Consider the following 20,157-nt stretch of genomic DNA (forward strand, 5'->3'; position numbering starts at 1 on the left):
CAATGTTGACAGAAGTTTGGCTTAAAAACCAAAGAAAGAGGATAAAAAGATGGATTCATGATGTTGAAATCAAGTGTCAAAAAGGGATCAAAAATAAATTGGCTAGCATTCAAGACACAATTTTTAGGTCTTTAAAGCAACTGTATTTGCCCCAAGCACATGGAACAGATAAATTTGTCGATCTGTACCTAAAGGATATTGGCCTTCCTGCATCGTCTGATTTTTGACTGTAAGAGATGAAGTGCTTCTGTAGCCACTGAGGAAGCCTGCAAGCACTGCTAAACAGTGGTTGAAATATAACAGTCTCTGGCCTCAGAAAAAAGTCAGCATGTATTTTTATAGCATGAACTTATTCCCTATTTACAGAAAGCTTGTCAAATGCCTCTATTGCGCATCATGGGCATTTTGAACTCATGGGTATCAAACATTTTTGCTCACAAAATATTTACATGAGTATGCATATGCCCAGAAGACACTGGCAGTTTCATTGAGAACAGGCACCCTTATTTTGTAATTTTGCAGGATATGAAATGGTCCAGCAAGTGGTAAGGGAAAGTCTCTGTTTTGCAGATGATTTATTGTGGAAGGTGTGGAGAATTTCAGAGTGAAGTCTGGGCTACAGGACAAACTGTAGTTTTCTGTTACATTTAAACAGACAATGCACAGCAATGCGCATGCTGCTAATGGAACACCACAGCTTAGTATGATAACCTCTGTTATAAACTACAAACTCACGTATACCTGATTTGAAATGCACACAGGTATTACTAGAAAAGCTCCAGGAGGTTACGCCAGTCCACCTTCTCCTAAACAAATGTAGGTTTGTTCTCAGCAGCATGACTGATGTTTTTATTTATTTTAATTTCATGTTACAAAGTGACAGAGGTTCCATCACTTCCCTTGGGACAGACTTAGATATCTCAATACAGTTCACTGTTAGATAGTTTTCCCTGATAATGTGCCTAATCTTCCCTTTCCTTATTTTCAATCCTATTGCTTTTAATTGTATCTCTACATGGTATACAACATGCTCCAGTCCATCTTGGGTTATTGGTTTCCTTTTGTCAGCACTTAATTAGTGCTTAGGCTATATACTGAGTCAAAGTTTTATTCTCTTACCCATTCCCATGTATTAATACCTCTAACCTCCTAATTGTTTTCATCCAAATATACCTGAACAGCAGAATAAATAGCAGTAATTCTAGAAGTAATAAGAGGTTTTGACAGGAACTTTGAAAAAGCAAGAGGCCCAAATTCAAAACTTATATTTCATCGATGCTATGTCTATGATTCCCTCTTTGCTGACGTATTTGTATACCCAGATCAAACTGTACTTGTTAGTCAGACCATGGTGTAGATTGCAATTCTGGTCTGATTAAAATCCTCTATCACCATTTGTCCTCAGATTTTTCCTGAATATTCTGCATCTCAGACCAGCTTACATTTTTCAGTTTGAATTCCACTTTATGTGTTTCTGGCCATACAATTCAAGATCTTTTCTTGTCCTTTTCTATTAACATTTTGTCCCCAGTTGGCACTCACAACCATCACTATTTCATATCACTAGGAAATTTTATTAGTGCCATTTTTACTTCTTCATCCATGTAACTAATGACGATGTTAAACAAAACCAAGATTAGAGCATATCCCCATGGTGTTCTTGAATACAGCTCCTCCTAGTTTGATCTATTATTCTTAATTTATTATCAGACTATTTCAAACCAAACAGGTCTGAATTAATTTTTCAAGCAACACACCTTAGGACCAGTGTCAGACCTGAATACAAATTGTATGTGCTGATACAACAATGACAAAACTTAATTTATCATGAATTATGAGGTAAGAGGTAAAAAAAAAAATCTCATTAGACAATGTGTAAGACGACAATGAAAATAAGGCGTGCGGATACTCACAGTGTTTTCAGGGAATTCAGGTGGGCTGCCAGTTCTCAGAATGATGGAGAGAAAAAGAAGCAAATTTATACTTCACCAAAAAAAAAGCCCAAAGAGCTTTTAAGCATTCAATCTCACACCATCATGTTTGTGTCTCCTTCTCCGCTAGCACTTTTTTACCCCCTCCTTTTGTTCCCCAATAATCAGAACTGAACTGCTGTTGATCACATGGCAGGTGACAGCCTGGCTACTAAGTTCTAGTTAAGTAGCACATGCAGTTTCCCTTGTGGAATAATTATGACAAAGCAGGGATGGAATAAGGGCTGGAAAGTGTTTTGTATGCACTAAAGCAGGACTACTAGAAAGGTACATGAGATACTTCCAAGATGTCAGCTAGGACTGACTTATTTGCCGTGGATCTTTTCAATGTTCTCAGGTTATTTCCAACCTTCTCACAAACCAGTGGGGTATGAAGGGAGAAATCACATTGTCCTCTTCCTACCCTCACAGGAGCAAGAGCTGCAAAGAAGGAAAAGATGCCTTAAAGTCCCTTGCCGCTTCCACTAACTTTTAACACAAATCCCTGTGTGTACTTCCATTCACGCTTCAATTTCATTGGCTTCTGGTGGGAAAGAAAAGGCAGAAGTGAGGACAGGGGGAAACGGCAGATTGCTTAGTTATGGTGGTAACATTAATTGAGATATATATGCAGAAAAATAAAACGTGATAGTTGGAGAGAAAATTTGACGTTTAAAAAAACCCAAACCAACCCCTAACAAAATTCACACCTATACTTCGTATGTGTGTTGCATCTGGTCATTACTGCTGCCAGGCTTGAGCATTTGGCGTGTATTCTGTCAGGTGTTTGTACAAAAGCAGAAGGTTCTGACTTTGGCCTCTTGACATTGTGGTATGATAAAATAGTAATAATTTCTGTATGACAGATACTTTTTTTTTTTATAACCTTTCCCATCAAATTCTAATGAGTCATCATGAACTAAAGTCCTCAAATTATGTTTATAGGAGAATTATGCCACAGAACATTTGGTGTCTGTAGAGTGAGATGTCCTACAATGAGACCTCTGAATATGAGGAGTTCTTGTACGTCATCATTCAACCAGCCTTATTATTTTTTCTCTCTCACAAATTAAAATTCAGAGTTGTGTTCTGGATTTCCAAATTTTTTCTCCTTGCAGGAAAGCTTAGCCATTTTGAACTGAAAAGCCCATCAATCTGCAATTCCCATGTGGCTGGAGCAAATACTTGTTTATCTTGCATCACCTGGCAGACCCTTGATCAAGAACAACTGAAAAATATTTTATATTCTATTGAAACATATTTCAGATCTTCCCATCAGATGAACTATCATCACGAACTGAAATTAAGAAGCATGAGAACCTTGTACAACCTAAATGTTCAAATACACTGTACAAATGCTGCTGTGAAATACATCTTTCTCTATTTTGCACTTGATGGTTCTGATGTTTCCTATTTAGGGGGTAAAAATCCTCGAATCTGAATTTCTAATTCAGACTCTTAATCTCCATTTTCAGTAGTGAGCATTAACATTTAACTATATCTTTTCTTGGTGGTCTCTGCTTAACCCAAGAATTTAGCACTGCATTTCTCATTATAATATATGGCTGTGTTGAAAGATAAGGTACTAGTAATTTCAATAAATCCCCCTCCAAATTCTGACTAATCTATAATTTTTGGTGGAAAAAGATTAAGCAGCTTAACAAGATGCTTAAATACAGACTTACATGACTTCTATTGTTTATAAGCAGTCATTATTACATAAAAAAACCCTCTCCAGTCACATTCAAGAATCCTCTCCTCTCAGTTCCTAGTTCACTCTCCCTCTCACTTAAACAACTGTTCCTCTTCCCTGCAGACACATTCAGATGCCCTTGTTTCTTCGAAACCAGTTTGCTCTGCTTTCCAAAACCAATAAAACTAGTAAATTGTTCTGAAATCAGCTGAGAAATAGGCTGACTGCTGGAACAGAGTCAGTATACTGAGCCGCACCATGAAGAGGAACAAGAAGTAGAATAAATTGGAGGTGCTAGGTAAAGGAACACTGTTATGACTGAGGGTCCTAAAATTTATCTCCTCCTGTATTTTACAACTTATTAACACACTGCTTTTAGAGAAATGAAATGATTCCTAGCAAATTGTCCACAACAGTCCTCACTTGATCTGAACTTTTAAAGGCACTAGCAATACCTCCACGAAGGCCTTTTCTTCTCATGTGGTAAACATTTGATAACTGATTTTAGTAATTCTCATTTCTCTTTTAGCTAATTCCTCAAATGAAAGCTAATTCCCATTGGTCAACAAAACAAACTAATCAAACCCAAAGGCTTAGAGTAATATCATTCTAAATACATAATTGGATCCTTTAAATTTTGAAGGAGTTCATCAAATAAACTACATTGATCAAATGAACTCAGACTAAAGGAAAACACACAGATGTTTGCATAGACTAAAAAGAGAGTAATTTAACTTGCTATTCACATAAAGTCAATATAACTGAAAACAGTTCAATAATATAATTATTTTTGGTCAGTACCTTTTTTACCCTAAATGCTAAAAAAGCGAACCCCCACTCCCTGCCAATATAAACATTGGACAAAGTCATCCAGAATATGGCACCAGAGTTATTTTCTACCCATTAACATTACATAGCATGGAAAGCTTCTTTTGCGTTTGGATGAATTAAAAGACAACTAGTGAAAAAAGAACTTCCTCTGTGGAAGTGCTACACATGCTGTATTACTTACCATTTTACGTAAAGAAAACACAATACTCAAATAAGACTACACCAAAGGCCACAATTAAATGATATTTACTTTCTAGAGTAGATCTGGAGAGATCCACATACTGGTAAAAAGGCTACACAACAATGCAAATCATCAAGTAGAAGAAAGTTGTAACTTACTTAAAATTAACAACTTAATTATTAAATTCTGCTCTTGCCTGTTTTTCACAGAACGTATTTTTTCCCCATCAATAGGCCAACAGTATAAGATATGAGAAACCAACCATAAGCAAATCAAGTAGATATTCCAAGAAATATTCATATATGTACTGGATGAAAGCATCCTTTCTTCAAGTAATGCAAACTCTGATCCTGCAGCTGACTGCAGGGGTGGAAGGCTGCTACCAGAACACCTACGGTCTTCTTGTCCAGCAGGAAAGCAAACAAACCCTACTTAAATTACGGAAATCACAAATATAGTATCTGTGGTTAGCAAGTTGAAGCACTTCTAAAAACAAGTCTGATCTTGTGGAGAGAGAGAAAGATCATTAGCTGTATTATATGACCGTCAGCACTACTAGATTACGAGTGTATATAAATCATAGATTTAACTCTTTGACAGCAGGAAGCAGAAACTGCAAGCACTTCTACTGCACATATACACTAAAGGGGCGTATCTCAGACATCTGCAGATAGAGAAGACAGGGGAGCACAGTGGGAAGAGAGAGGGGAGGGGAAAATGACCATGTATGTACAGAGTATGCTGGGCTTCCCTTCTGCTTAGCAAAAGTTTTACTGGGAACAACTCTCTCAACATACACCACAGTGCTAACTTCTGTCCTGCTTGCTGTCAAAAACCCCCTTATTTTGTCCTGCTAAAAGGCCAAGACTTGACTTGCCATGGGACCAGCTGAAATGATTTTGGCTAGTCTGGGGTGAAAGGGGTTAAGGAACATTCCATAAGGCTGGCAAACTCAGACTGGCAAGCAACTGCTGAAAATTTCAGAAGTAGCAAAATGCTAAAACCTAGAGGAATGATGAACACTTAATAGCTTCCTAAGAGGCTAGGAGGTATAAGGAGCTCATCCCAGCTACTCAAAATTTTCAGCAGCTTTCTCTGACTTTTGCATTTTTCATTTGTAGAAGGGTTGGTGGATACAGTAATTCAAATGTATTGATTTATTGAACTAAAACAGGCTACCTTTTGGATAATACATGCATTTTCTAACAGATTTCATATTCCTAGACATAAAGGAAAGGAGACATCTTCATAACACACCTTGATTATGACAATGTATTACCATTTTTGAGTTCTTCACAGATTAAATTTTGAGCAAGTTGAACATGCAAAAATAAACTTATCATTGTTAATTTTCAAGAACTTAATCCAAGCCCCAAACATACTAAAAAAAAAAAAAAAGTTGTCAAATTCAGATACAGACACCTGCTCTTAGCAGCTTGGCCTTTCAGATACAACACCAAAGTTGCACTCAAAGCTAGGAAGAGAAGCTCAAAGCTAGTGTTTTTGCTCTGCAAAATAATTCTGTCCAACCAACTGACATTCAATCTGTAGGAAAATATTTCTCCAAACCCCCTCTAGTGGTTCATTTGCAGGAGAGTTCTTTACAATCAAAAGACCGAAATGGTTCCTAGAAAATGAAGAGGCTTGTTCCAAGCTTTGCTGATCTACTGGGGAAGGGCTGTGAATTAACAAATTATTCTTCCAGTCTGCCTACCCCAAGAAAATCTGTTCAATCATACAACAAAAATGGAACTTGGTGGATACTATTTTTTTATGTTAAAAAAAAAAAGTAAAAATGTGGTTTCTTATGGCATGATGTATCAGTGGGCCAAGGTGTTTCAAGTACTTGTCACTCCTGTTGGTTACTCATACTGGTTGGGAGGACAAGAAACATGGAAACATACATCTCAGGAGCCACTGTTGCCTTGTCTCACCACACAGCTCTCTTCCTCTAGATCTCTGTCCTCAGTCTAGCGTGCCCTATCCAGTACCGCACAAATCCCATTCTCCTGCTCCAGGAAAACTAAAGGAACAGCTGGAACCTGATGAACCTGATGAGATGGTAAGAGATTACTTACATTATTCTGAAGCTAAACATCATGGCAGTTTAACCAACTTCAGCCTACCCTTTAAAAAGTACAACTAAAGCCTAGTCACTTGCTACAAATTACATTACATTACAAATCACTAATGGCTATTGCTTCATATAAGTATTGCATTTTAAAATAATTTAAATGAGCTTTTATATATTAGAAGTGACTTTCTACTCTTGCTTATCCTACAGTAAAGTAGAAACATCATTTGCGACACTTAAAGGAAAATCAGTTTAAAATACGAAGTCATTTTGCTATCTTTAATTTTTATTAGGCAATTTTGTAAGAGGAGGGAAAATAAAAGGGTATTCAAACTATGGACAAAGTGTCCTCTTCTTACCATGACCTGGGACAGACACTGAAAGAGTACCGGTCTGTACTAGATATGAGCTGGCAGTATAGTCCTCATCTGTATCAGAGTCCTGAACTGGCTGGCTGGCATTATTACTTAATAACCACCTCTGGTTGTCATGAAGATTGGGTGATGGAGGAGGGGAGTGTAAATGTTCAGTAACTGATGGACTAGATGAGGAGGATGGCATGGGAGGACCTATAAAAAAAATAAAAAAAATTTAAAATATGGGTCAAGATATCACATGATCAACAATTCATTTATTTTTTTTGCATCACCAAAAGGCGAATAGTCTACTACAAACAATAAAAAGAGATGGACAAAGAAAATATGACAATTGCCTGTAATAAACTGGTTTAAAGTGCCTTAGAAAACATAATGCCATGACTTGCTATTTCAATGGACAGTGTCTATCACTACCTGGAATTCCAGTGTCTCTGCAACACAGAATGACAGAGGAACAGGTGCCAACTGAAATGAAATATTAATTGTACAGCCACGTGGAAAATACAGTATTTTCTATTTTTCAAGCCTTTAAGCAGAACAAAAGTACTGAAATATATGGCCAAATACAAGGCTGCTTCTTTCAGTGGGACATTCCTGTCTAAAACCTACTTATGGAAGAAAATAATACAGATCAGCAAAGAAACAGGAACAGTTTTCCAAGCTCACACATACAGGGAAACTCACAGTCCTAAATTTCTACCATATCACTTATTCTGACAGGATTTTAAGCTTTTAGCAGTGTTTCTCAGACATATATACTATTTAAAACCTAGTAAAACGTTTCACCTGTCAAACTTGAGTCCATCTGCACAAGTTATTTTAAAACATCCATACACAATGACTACACCCCATTTCTACATCTTGAAAGTATCATAAAGGCATCATGGAGGAAGACAGATTTAAATAAAGCTTTAGGATATCATAACAATGCATTTAGTCCTTCAGTGAAACAATAATTAAACGCAGTAAGCAGCAGAGAAAGTTACCTAATTTTCCCTGTGAATATACTGGTTCTTTATAGTATTTAGTTAGCACAGATCTCACTCCATGAGTAAGACTGCTGGACTACTTTTGAATAAAGCATTATGTTGCCTGTAGGTGGGGAATTGTACCAGAAAATGAAGCAGCTTATTACATACTTTAAACAAATTAGATTAACCTGCATGGATACCATTCATAACTATGAATCTAAATTTAAATTAAAGGAAAAGAGGGTTCTTTTCCCATCACGTAACAATTTGTTTTTATGGTACTCAGTAGTACAGTTATGCTGGAGAGGTGCAGTACCTCTCAATGTTACATTTAAGTTTAACACAATAAATCATATTGGCACCAATAGCTTGAATTACCTTCCCTCAACCTCCCCGTACACTGCTAGAATCATGCTGATTTAAAAATATTTTTTTTGCTTTCATATTCAGTTTATCCCATCACACAGTATCTTGCTAAGTCCTAACCAATTGGTTTCCCCGGAAAGAAACCCAGCCTTACCACAAACTGCTTAATTCTTTCCCATGTCATTTACATCTTCTCAAACTTGCAGTGAACAGCACAATATATATTATTACCAACTTTAACACTCAGGTTTGGTTCTGGAAGGAGTCAGCACTTACCATTACTAAGGTAACTCCTGTGTGAAACCCAAGGTTTGTAGCCAGGGAAATAACAAGGACAGGGGAATGACATTTTACAGGGCTCAACTTGGGAATTTGAAGTAGAGAGTGGGCACATTTTCAAGTTCAAGTGCCACCAGATTTTCTTGCTACATCTCGATTTTTCACATTGCTTGCTTCAGTAACCTGGATTTGTGGTTATTTTTTGATGGAGCATTTAATGCATTATTTATGATGTACCCAAACTGATTTAGATAGCCATTATATTTCATTTTTTGAATAATTCCAACAATAGTTAACATATTTTTTTTTCCCAAATACAAATTAGCTCCATGATATTTTTTTTTTTTAGCTTGGAATAAATATCCTTTACTTTCTTTGGACTTCTCCAACTAGAAAGGAGAGCTATAGTAATATGTTCCAGATGTATACTGTCTGAAGCAAATCAGCATCTCAGTACTATCTATGGAGCTTATGCACAACACTCTCAATATGCTTCTCCTCTGTCCTTCTCAATTTACACTCGTTAACTTTCATACACAACAGAGCCGTGATTACACAAACCATAATCATACAAAATATCCTGCTGCCTGAAAATGTGTCATGTCCAAGGTCCCTTAATGATTTTGTACATTCCCTCCCTTATCCAAATCTATTAATTGTCTCAGTGCTACGTGGCTAGTTGACACTGCACTGCACTGATGAGCAGCCATCCGGACAAAGCATCACTTGGGTGCTCCGGCTTACCGAGTTTCTCAGTTCAGAAAACACTGTGTGTCAGGTGCGGGCTGGAAGTGTGGGGCTATTAGCAAAGCTCCCACCGCTACAGTCAGTGGGGACAGATCTCTGCTACTGCAAAAATCAGGTGATCAGGGCTGTAACACCACCAGGAAATTATGCAACTTCGGTGATTTGATTTTTATAAATAAACCTAATTCTGTCAGGCAGGTCTTTCTTGTCACAAAGTTACGTGGTCTGCAGAGAAAAGGGAGCCAGTTATAATACGAGCCAATTCTTCACAAGAACCCTAGGCCAACCACTTGGGATGTGTATTTCTGTACAACTTCATCCAGCACTGGCAGATTTCTGCAGTGAGTTCCTTTTTCATTCCAAGTGATAAGACAGATAGCTATCTATACTGCCATTTATAGAACAAGCCACATGTTAAGAAAAAAAAATACTTAACACACTAGAAAGAGGGATCGTAAATGATTTGCATATTTCTCTACATTTTTTTTTTACATGGAACGAAAGGCATTTAAAAATATTTGGTAATATCTCTTATTGAAGTCTTAACAAACATGTTCACAAATCACAAAAATCATTAAGTATGACAAAAGCCAATTATATTGATTATAACACTTTTTCCATAAAGCTTGGAGGCACACAATAGTGCAAAGAATATTTCATTCTAAGGAAAACAACAAAAACATAAATATTGATTCCTCCCCACCACCCGTCCTGCTTCTTTTGGTATACATCTAGCAAAAAGTTCTGTTGTTCTGCTTTGACTTTCTTGCCTCTACTTTAAAAAAGCAAATGTTCTTGTTTTACTATGTGACCTTAATATAAGATAGTAAGCTATTTTTCATGAGAAAGTATACTGGGCTTACGAGTACTTAAATCTCATCTTTTAGGTTAGTTATGAGGACAAACACACTTTAATTTGTTGGCATTTTCATAATTAAAAATACATGACTTTCAATTATCTTTATGTATTTCTGAAAAAAATATCTCACACAAAATTGTAAAAAACATTTGTGGCAAATATAGGCAAACTCCAGCAGGAAGACTCAATATAGCAATATGTGAAGATGTGAATAAATTTGCTAAGGAAATAATATGAGTCCTCAGAGAAAGTAAAACCCAAAGAAAATCATTTGTAAGAATGTTAACAAAGAAATACACCTGAGCTAATAATGGATACATTGAATAGATATGTACAAGGTAATTATGTTAAAAAAATTATACTGTTCTGTGCAAAGATCAGCGTTGATCTAAAAGACAGATAAAAAAATAGAAGTTGTATGCATAACTGATGTCACATATGGAAAAGCTGAAAGGGTCATGTATGATAAGTGCAACCCATAAAAAGATAGCAAATAAACAATGGGGAAGACTGCCATCAATGGACTGGTAGTAATAGGAGGCATAAGGATGCGTGGGACTTTCTGCATGAAGTATATTAAGGCTTAAGTAAGTCTAAAGCTGAGTCTCTGGCAATTGCTGCTGCCTAACACCGTGGGTATGAGAGCATGGAAGTAAAGGGGGTTACCACAGCATGCAGGACAGTGCAGGGCCAAACTGCGCCTTCAGCCCCAGACCCTCAGGGACGCTTCCACCCGGCCATAACCCACAGCTTACAGTCATATACAGGTCGCCTACACCCTTTCCCTTAAAAAAAATAAAGCCATTAGCAGCACTTATGCTTATTTATATCGTATTATGGAGAATGAATCCAACAACTGCTCAGCTTTCATCTTTCATCTGTCATCATATGCTAAAGAAACACTCTGCTTCAACACCAATGGGTGCGTGGATGAATTACACACTGCATCTTCACTAGATGGATTTGAGAGAAAACAGTATTGGACACTTTTGGAACATGGCATTTAGGAGAAAAGTAGGATGGAAGAGAAGCAGCTGTAATGATCTGCTGTTACAGGGTGGGCGGGCTGGAACAGACGACCCAGAAAGTCTCTGCAGAGCCCTAAAATACATGCACTTACACAAACTTCCCAACATATTCAAACTCTTAAAACAGGGAGATTTTCCTGGCAATATACCAAAAAGAAAGGAAAAGCTTGTTTATTTTTGTTTGTAATTACAAATATATTACAAATACACACATAAGGTCATGTTTTAGTTCAGGAAAGTCTTTGTTGCTTCATGAATTTCTTTAATGATGAACTTTTGTTCATAAATCTAGATTAGTTCTCAAAACCTGGCATTATCAATTCACTTTGCATAAGATGTATTGCGAGTTACATAACTTCACTATAAAAAGGGTCATTATTTTCATTTCAATCAGGATGCATAAATCCTACACCTAACTCTTACATACAACTTCTGATGGCTGCTTAAGGCAATACAAGAGCAGACAGCTCTGTTTAGGCTGTTTAGCTATGGCAGAACAGTGCATTTTTCCTTTCATGGTCTTGGCAGCCCTTGTCACTGAGACTGAACTAAAAAATTCCTCTATCTGCATCTCAAAGACAGAGGGGAAGAGTCTTATTTTGAAGTTTGTGGTAAAGAGCACTTAGTGACTTCAACGTCAGTAAGAAAATGCTATTACATTACAAATTGCAAGGTAGAGATCTCCTTTCTTTACTTAAATTAATGGGATTTTTGCTGGTGACTTCACGGAAATGAAGATTTCATGTTATTTTAAATGGCACTATTACGTCACATAAACCCAAAACCATACCACATACTGTGGAAAAATATGTTATACATGTAATGGTTCACTAACAGTAGCTATATATATATCCATTTTGTACCTTGCTCCTCACGACAGGAAAACACAGTTGTTTGGGTTTTTTTTTAATAAAACAGTTAATGGGATCTTTTAAAACTGGGATCAGACATGCAGTGGTTTGTGAAGGTCAGAAATAATGTGTCTTATGGCTAAATTAATTAGAAACCAAAATACTTTCAAACAGGCAGAAGGACACTTATAGCCCTTCTGAATCAAGCTGAGATAAATCTTTGCAATCTGTTCTAAGACTTCCCAGCATGCTGAAAGCTGTAACACACTCTTGTTAAATAGAGCACCTACACCCTTCTAACAAGTTTACTGATCGCACCCCAAAGTTTTAATTTCCAATGTATCACATACAGGTTGACCCAAAAAAAGGCCCCTAAAAAACCCCAAACTCCACATCTGGTACGCACAAACCTAACCAACTGGATTTTGGACTTCTTCATCTCCGGGTATAACACAGTAGGTTAGCAATAAGTGTGTTTTAATTGTAAAACCATTTTTTATTATGGACTCCCTGTATGCTCTCCAACCTGTATAACTTGGCATTGGCATTTATCTCTCTGCTGGATACTGCAGCCTTCTGCAGTCAACCTGCAGTGACAGTTATCTCTTAATTAAAACTCTACAGCAAATAGAACTACCAAAAATTGTTCTGGCATAGCACACAAAGAATGATTTTTTATAACCAACACAAGTTATTTTTATCTACTTATACCAGAGTTGACCACTGTAGCTACTGTGAAGATCTCCCTAAGGAAATACATGCATAGACAGTCTTTCAAATATACACATATATAAATACGGCTGATTAAATCCATCTATAGTGAAAAACACTTCAGTGAGTAGAACCACGTGCCAAGAATTCTTTTAAAAATAAATGCTTTCAAATGCATAAAAATGACGCTTGTGATCTACTGCGGGTTTTCCATTTAATTGTTTTTGTTTTGCTTTGTTTGTACACATAACAGATAATGACCCTTTTACCCCTGAATTGCGAAGTGTATTTTACAAGTTTCAAATCCCTCTGAGCGCTGATGAACTGTGACTGCCTCTCAGATGCAAATCTTAAATACAAATGACATCTACCTTTCCTAGATTTCCTTGAAAAGTTATTACTTCTAAACAAAACAGGTGTATTACCTTGACACGTATTTTAACTCGCAAAGTTGCAACTGCTTCTGTAGACTGTGAAAGCTGAAACTTTACAAGACCATAATCAGAGGACATTGATTTGAAAACAAAAGTAATCCATTAGAAAACAAGAGAAATGCTGGCCTGAAATATTGTAATTTGTTTGTTTTTTTTTTCTCTTCTTGGAAGTGTAGTATAATAATCACAGTCTTACATACAGTGTAGTATAATAATCCCAATTACAATATAAAGCTTGTAATTGTCTTCTGAAAAAGAGAAAGATTTCTTAAGGAGAATGGTTATGCATTAGAACTGACACTCATTTCTAAAGCAAACATTTTTTTTGAGGCATTCTGGTGGTTTTGGAAATTTAACAGCTGCTGCTCAGCAGATTGCTAAATGAAAAGGAGTGCCCTGTTCTTACAGGGGTCAGACTGCATGATCACAACGGCTCCTTCTTCAATCCTGAGTTCAGGCAGTGCTCATCTGTGCTTTAAATGGGAATTTTGTCAGTAAAGAAATTGCAGAATCTGAGCCTTAACTGACGGATTATCCTAACAGAATTGCACTGCTCTCACTACCTTTTTTTTTTATTATTATTATTTTCAAAAGGAATTACTTTATAATGTACTTTATAATGTACAGAGCAAAGGTCCACTCAGCTAGGCAGAAAGTTCATGAGTTGAACTAAAAACTTAAACATCTCTACCATCCAGGTTTTATTTTTAGGAGCTATTCTGCTCAACTCAACTGAACTGAACTTTCCACTTTATTTCCCCCAATATTAATTAAAAGTGGGCACACAAAATGTTGGAAGGGGAACAGACAGCTATTTCCAGAAGAAAAAATCATTTTAAGTGATAGGTCTCCATATTTTGAAAAAAGATGCCTGATTTTTTTTTTTGGGGGGGTGGGGGTTTTTGGACAGAAGCAACCTGATGAAACCAACACCAGATTGCAAAAAGTTTCGATTAACTCGTATCTCCACTTGAGATGTAAAAGTTCTCACACAAAAATGTCACCTCTCCATTTACAGCATCTGCTGGGATTCATGCTCCTCTGCCCTGTGACGAGAGCCTCATCCAGCACAGCCAGGACAAGGTGACACAAGCTCAGCCACCGACTCAGATGTACAAGTCGCACGCTTACAGTTTTGGCCAAGCCGCTACCACTTGCAATCAACTCGCAAGCCCTGGCAGCAAGCACTCGGCAGCTGGAGCATTGCGGCCGGGAGGTCTCCAAGGGCACACAGTGCTCGGACTGTGCAAGCAGGGGAACCCTGGGGTCCCCATCTAGACCCTGTGTGGCTTGGCCGCAGACCTGACCCTTCTTACCACAGCCACCAAGCTGTCGCCTGCTCAAATCCAGCCAAATTACAGAGGTGCGTGGTCTCTCTACACGCAGGCACGTATACACAGCCGCATATTGATGCAATGCAAAAGGCATCTGTGTGCAGCTAACAACTTCTGCCTCAGTCACAGCCCTGCACTGCTGCGCTCATCAGCCTGGGCTGACTGCTTCACTGACCGCTACACGGGGGTGGGAGAGGGCAGGAGAGGTCTCTTGAGTGGAGGGCATGTGCAGACAGTTTTCTCTCTACTCCCTAGCCACCAATTTATGTGCAAAACAAACAATTAAGTCAGCATCACAGAGTGCTGTAGACAGAACGCAGCCCTTCTCAAAAACCTGCCAGGATTTTCACGTTAAAAAAACCCAAACTACAAACCCACCACAGACACAAGCAAAAATCAAGAAAAAACCCCACCAACTTTTTTCTTTGCATTTCCAGAAACTGAACCAAGCACCAAAAATGGAGCTGCTAGCATATACTATAATTGGTGTACGGAGGATAGCCGCTTTCAGTCTCTGTGTATTATATTCACTCAGTGATGAAGCTGAAGAGTTTACCAAGTTTCCACTCTCAATCCTGACCTTTGTAAAAGACTGTAATTTTTCTGGATGCTGATATTCTTTCGGACGGCAATTCATAAAGAGTAATTGCCTAAAAAAGTAATCTTTGAAGAAATGCTTCTTTATTCTTCCCATCTGTAACCTTTTATTATTAGAGGTGAAATGGATTGAGCCATGTCATATCTGGTTTATCATTCTTCCAGCACGATTCTGTGGTAGCCTACGTACTTTGTATTTTCAATGTTGCTTTGGGCTAAATTGCGGAGGGTGGAAAAAAGTCTTTTTTGGAACAGGACAGGAAATGCGGCTTGAAGAGCACAAGAGAACTCGGGGTTTTTTTGGAAGGGAGTAGGAAAGAGGCTTGTTAAAGAGAAAATAAATCTTCTGAGAATGACTCACAAATCGTCCAGTTTTCAGAATCAGGTAATTTCCTACCCTTATTCCTCCCACTCCAGTAAGAAGTAGTCTAAAGAGGAATCAAAATAAATATTAATTAACTAAATTTGGTTCTGTCAATTCTACTGGGCCCTACATGACAGAAGCAGTCAAAGCAATGGTAGGGATGCCAGCTTTGCCTACTTTTGCTACCAGCGCGGCTGCTGCCTTGCAGTCCGTTATAAAGGGAACCATATCTTTGAAGCAACGCATCCAGAGAAGCTCTTAACGACATTGGATTGACTATGCTTGCAGACCACAGAATACGGCTTGATTTCTTAGAAGGGAACATGGCAATTCAAAGAGATTTTGACAGAAGCTAAGACAGATCAACAAACTGCTGAAAAAGCGTTCCATAAAACTCACCTATAAAAATAGTATCTTACTTCTCAATATTCAAATTAGTTCTTTTACTATGGTTATTTATACCTATGAGCTGCATTTTTTTGACCATTGGCTATTTTAAAAGATCAGGGCTGTGGCATAGCAAAGGAGGAGGTGGAGGACGAGGAAGGATGCGATGACTGTTGCCATCGTCACCAGCTCCTGATGGAAACCTGCCCCGAGGACTGGCACATGCCCTGACATGAGCTTTGTGCACCTCCCAGCACGGCCCTGTAAGGACCAGCACACTGTCGGGCAGCCACCATAACGAGCAGCACTACTGCCAGAGCCTTCCATATGAAATAAAATATCGTGCCGCTACACCCTGTGTTATCCCAATAAAATAAACCAATAAAATTTCCCATAAAACTAAAGAATCACACTATGCTTACAAAACTGTAAGTTTAGCGATGCGATAGGAGAAAGTAGTCCTGCTAAAGAAACATCAAACCTACGTAACCAGCGAAGAAGTCTTGAACTTCATAGGGTTCATATGCCTGAAGGTAACACAACTGAGTAGGTATTCCTGTCAGCTCTTTGTTGCTCCATTTTCAAAAGCCCTTCCCTTCCTGCCACACTTTCAAATTTCGTTCCATGTTGGGGCTTTTTTTCCTGCTATATTAAATGTAACTCCTTAACAAAGGAATTTTGGAGAGGGGAGGAATTAGAGAATTACCAGAAAATTATCAACTGTTGTCTCACGCAGTACCACTCTCGCAAGCAACAGGACATTTACTGGACATAGATGTCTCATTACATCTAGCATGTAATTTATTTCTCTGCTGGAACAGAACTTATCAGCTTTGCCCACGGGGAGAAAATGTTTCTACCTTAGAAACAAATAGACCACCACAGGCAGGAAGCTGGAAAGCTTAAATGAAAACCCGCTGCACGATCACCAAAGTTAGCTCACTACCAAAGCCGCTAAGGCAGCGGTGTTGAAATGGGCCGGAGGTGGTAGTTTAGGGCCAGATTTTTGACAAAGCCTAGTCTCGTTGAGGGAGATGATTTAGAAAACTGAGAACAATAAAAACTGTTGTGTGCTGAGGACTCAGAAAAAGCTGGACTCTTTATCTAGGTGTCTCTGGAATTTCAGCTTTAAACAAAAAACCCACATCAACAAAGTCCCTTCTTTTCCCCTGAATGTATAGACAATAATGTTTTAACTGGTGACAAAATTGATACAGTATTTGTAAAGCACTACAAAGTTGCACATTTTTAGTCCCTCTTATCCACCGTAAGAAATTATTGCGATCTAAAATAGAATATATTTTGACTAGTTATATAAACCCCCTATTCGATAGCTTTTAATTTTGTAACATTTTATCTGTGTTTATACTTGGCATGACTGCATTGTACTCTAGCTACATGCAGTATTTAAAACCATAAATTTCAAATACAGTTAGTCATCCATTCAAGTTCAGAGGAACACAGACCTAACATTTCTTAAAAAAATATACAAATCCCTCACATTAACTTAGATAGGTCAGAAAATGCTGAATGGAGGTAAAAAAATCCCTTTGGCTTCAGACTAAACATGGAAAATTTCAGTCCAAAAGTGCTTTTCATAAAGTTACGACCTAATGAACAAAAGGGGGTTCTAATAAAGTTTCATGAAACGTTAGCTATAAAATCCAGCAGTAATAACGTAATCTTTATTTCTTTGCCAATTTGACCACTTCAGAATAGTAAAAAACAAAGTAAAGTAAACCACACCGGTTACTTCTAAGAGGTTTTATCTCAATGAAAAGAGAGAAGGCCCAAAATACTGGGCCAAAATACATATAAGGAAAATTCCAAAATAGAGAAAATACTTGTTTATGCCTGACTGGAGCCAAGAGTAACAAACCCTCTTTACCAAGCTGCTTCCAGAATCCTTGGGCCTTTGTCCAAGGACAAGGGAAATGCCAACTGGGCAATCCAGATCTGCCAGCAGACAGAGGTTATCCATCTCTTTGAAAAGAGATGAAAGGAAATTCTCGTCCAAGTCCTTTGCAAACTCTGAAACCACTGCTCTTCATCTCAACAGTAGGATTGCCAGCAGAAGCTGTATAAGCATCTGAGTTCCTGAAAAATTATTAATGTTGAAACATTATACGTTCAAGATGGACCTCTCAGTACCTCTAAAACCTGCCAGATAAAAGCCAAGTACTACACAGAAAGCATTTAAAGGCATCAGTCTGGAAGTCCTGCCCGGTAAAACTGAAACTCCCCATATACTTTATTGCACATGCTTTCCAAGATTATCCACTCCCTCACATCAACCTCCATAAATCTCTACTGCCAAAACATCTACCAAAGCACTTACTGATAAGAAAAGACATGAACAAAGTTCTTATTTGACCGCTTTTTTACCCTCTGAAAAAGACACTTTTTAACAGGTTCTTAGCCAAGATTACATTTGTATTCACACTATGCTCCTTTATAACAAGAAGTAATGCTACCAATTATAAGAACAGCCCCTGAAAAAGCCAACTAATGGCTTGACTTTGTCCACATTCATATCAGCACAAAGTAACTAATTTCATATGATGCTTGGTAATGCAGCACTATGTAAGGAAAAATTATGCAGGAACACTTACAAGCTAAACATATTCATTCTGAAAGGATCAGACCATATAAAATGCAATTTACAAGCGCAGAGAAAAAGAGAAACACAGAATTGAAACCGGGTTTACCCACACTTCATTCCTTTTGTACTTTGGCATGTTTATGCCTAACATGTATGCAGTTTTCTGATGCAGTTGCTGCTACTACATGGTACTTGATTTAGCCTCCTACACTCTAAATGCCACAGTATCTACATGAAGAGATAAAGACAAAGGAATAGTCTTAGCTCTCTTGCTCAGTTATCTGAGATGCTTTCTTTTGTGTTGTTTGTATTTGTTATTTATCTTTGAGGTATCCTAGTAGTCCAAATAATCATTCATTACATGTTTTCTGAAGCAGTTACCATTCATTATGTGTTTTCTGAAGCAGTTAGAGCCTGCCAAGTCAATCCTTGGTCAGAATTTTCACATTCACAAGTAGAAAACAAATCACAGGATACTTCAAAGTCAGATCCTGTCAAATAGAGGAGGATGTTAATCAATGTAGTTTAACACAAACCCCTCTGTCACACTTCTGTTACGATTATGTGTGCTGAGGTGAGCAGGCAGTGATATTAAGAACCATACACAAATTTCTTTTGAATAAAAATGATGCATCAGCCCATAACATTCATCAGCCCATGCAAACTCTCAGTAATCCAGCTTTCACTAAAAGTGTCTGTTTGGATCTGTTTATTTCAGAAGATGTGGTATAAATGATGGTATAATAAGTTTTACTACATTTTAGGCATAAAATGACTCATATATCACTCCATTTGAAAGAAAAAAATCCTAACATGCAAGTAGAATATGTTACCGCAGCTGCTCCATGAGAACAACAACATATCAATTTGGAAGGAAAATACATTTATGAAAATGCCTGATTAGTAGAAAAAGCAGAAAACAATTCATTATAAACTATAATATACAACACAACTGCTTTATTTGACATTTTTATGGTTACAGTCTGTTTTCATGGAATCTATTGGATTAAAATGCATCCAGCTCTTCCCCTCCCACCCCCAGCTCAGATTAGTCTTCACTGATGTTATCCATAAAAAAACAAAAAACCCTCTAGTTTTCTGTAAACCAGGCTTTGAAGGAGGGGCTCCCATGCTAGCTGAATGTAAAGTTGCTGGACAGAGTGCACCAAATTATCTTCTTGCTTCAGGAATCTCCTACCAGGATCCCAGTTTGGGGACACAAACGCATGTTCCCTCTCCCTTTTGCTTTGCAAAATACTGTATTTTCATCTTGCATGCCTCCTATCCCCTGTAAAGGTTATGAACTGAATGCTGCAAAGCCGGCAGGCAACATACCTCTGAGAACTGCACAACATAGATAAAGTCAAGGCAGTGCCACCTACATCACGGCATCTATGACCTCCTAGAGACACGGCTTCTGGATGACCCAGTCTTTGCTTTTACAGCCAAGGAAACCTCTACCTCTCTACCTTCTTCTACCTCACCTCTCCTTGCCCTTTTA

At 37.9% G+C, this 20,157-nt stretch overlaps 1 protein-coding gene across 20 annotated transcripts in view; it reads right to left on the reverse strand.

Moving 5' to 3' along the window:
- Positions 1-20,157, reverse strand: part of TENM3 (teneurin transmembrane protein 3) — a 472,906-nt gene that overhangs the window by 170,508 nt on the left and 282,241 nt on the right. For 17 of the 20 annotated variants that reach the window (XM_068403619.1, XM_068403624.1, XM_068403637.1 and 14 more), the window contains one exon: positions 7,109-7,318. The exons of the other annotated variants lie outside the window; for them this stretch is intronic. In XM_068403619.1, the coding sequence (XP_068259720.1) occupies positions 7,109-7,318 (210 nt within the window). The remainder of the gene's footprint in view (positions 1-7,108; positions 7,319-20,157) is intronic. 20 annotated transcript variants of the gene reach the window in all.

Source organism: Nyctibius grandis, chromosome 6 (genome assembly GCF_013368605.1).
Source record: "Nyctibius grandis isolate bNycGra1 chromosome 6, bNycGra1.pri, whole genome shotgun sequence".
NCBI lineage: Eukaryota > Metazoa > Chordata > Aves > Nyctibiiformes > Nyctibiidae > Nyctibius > Nyctibius grandis.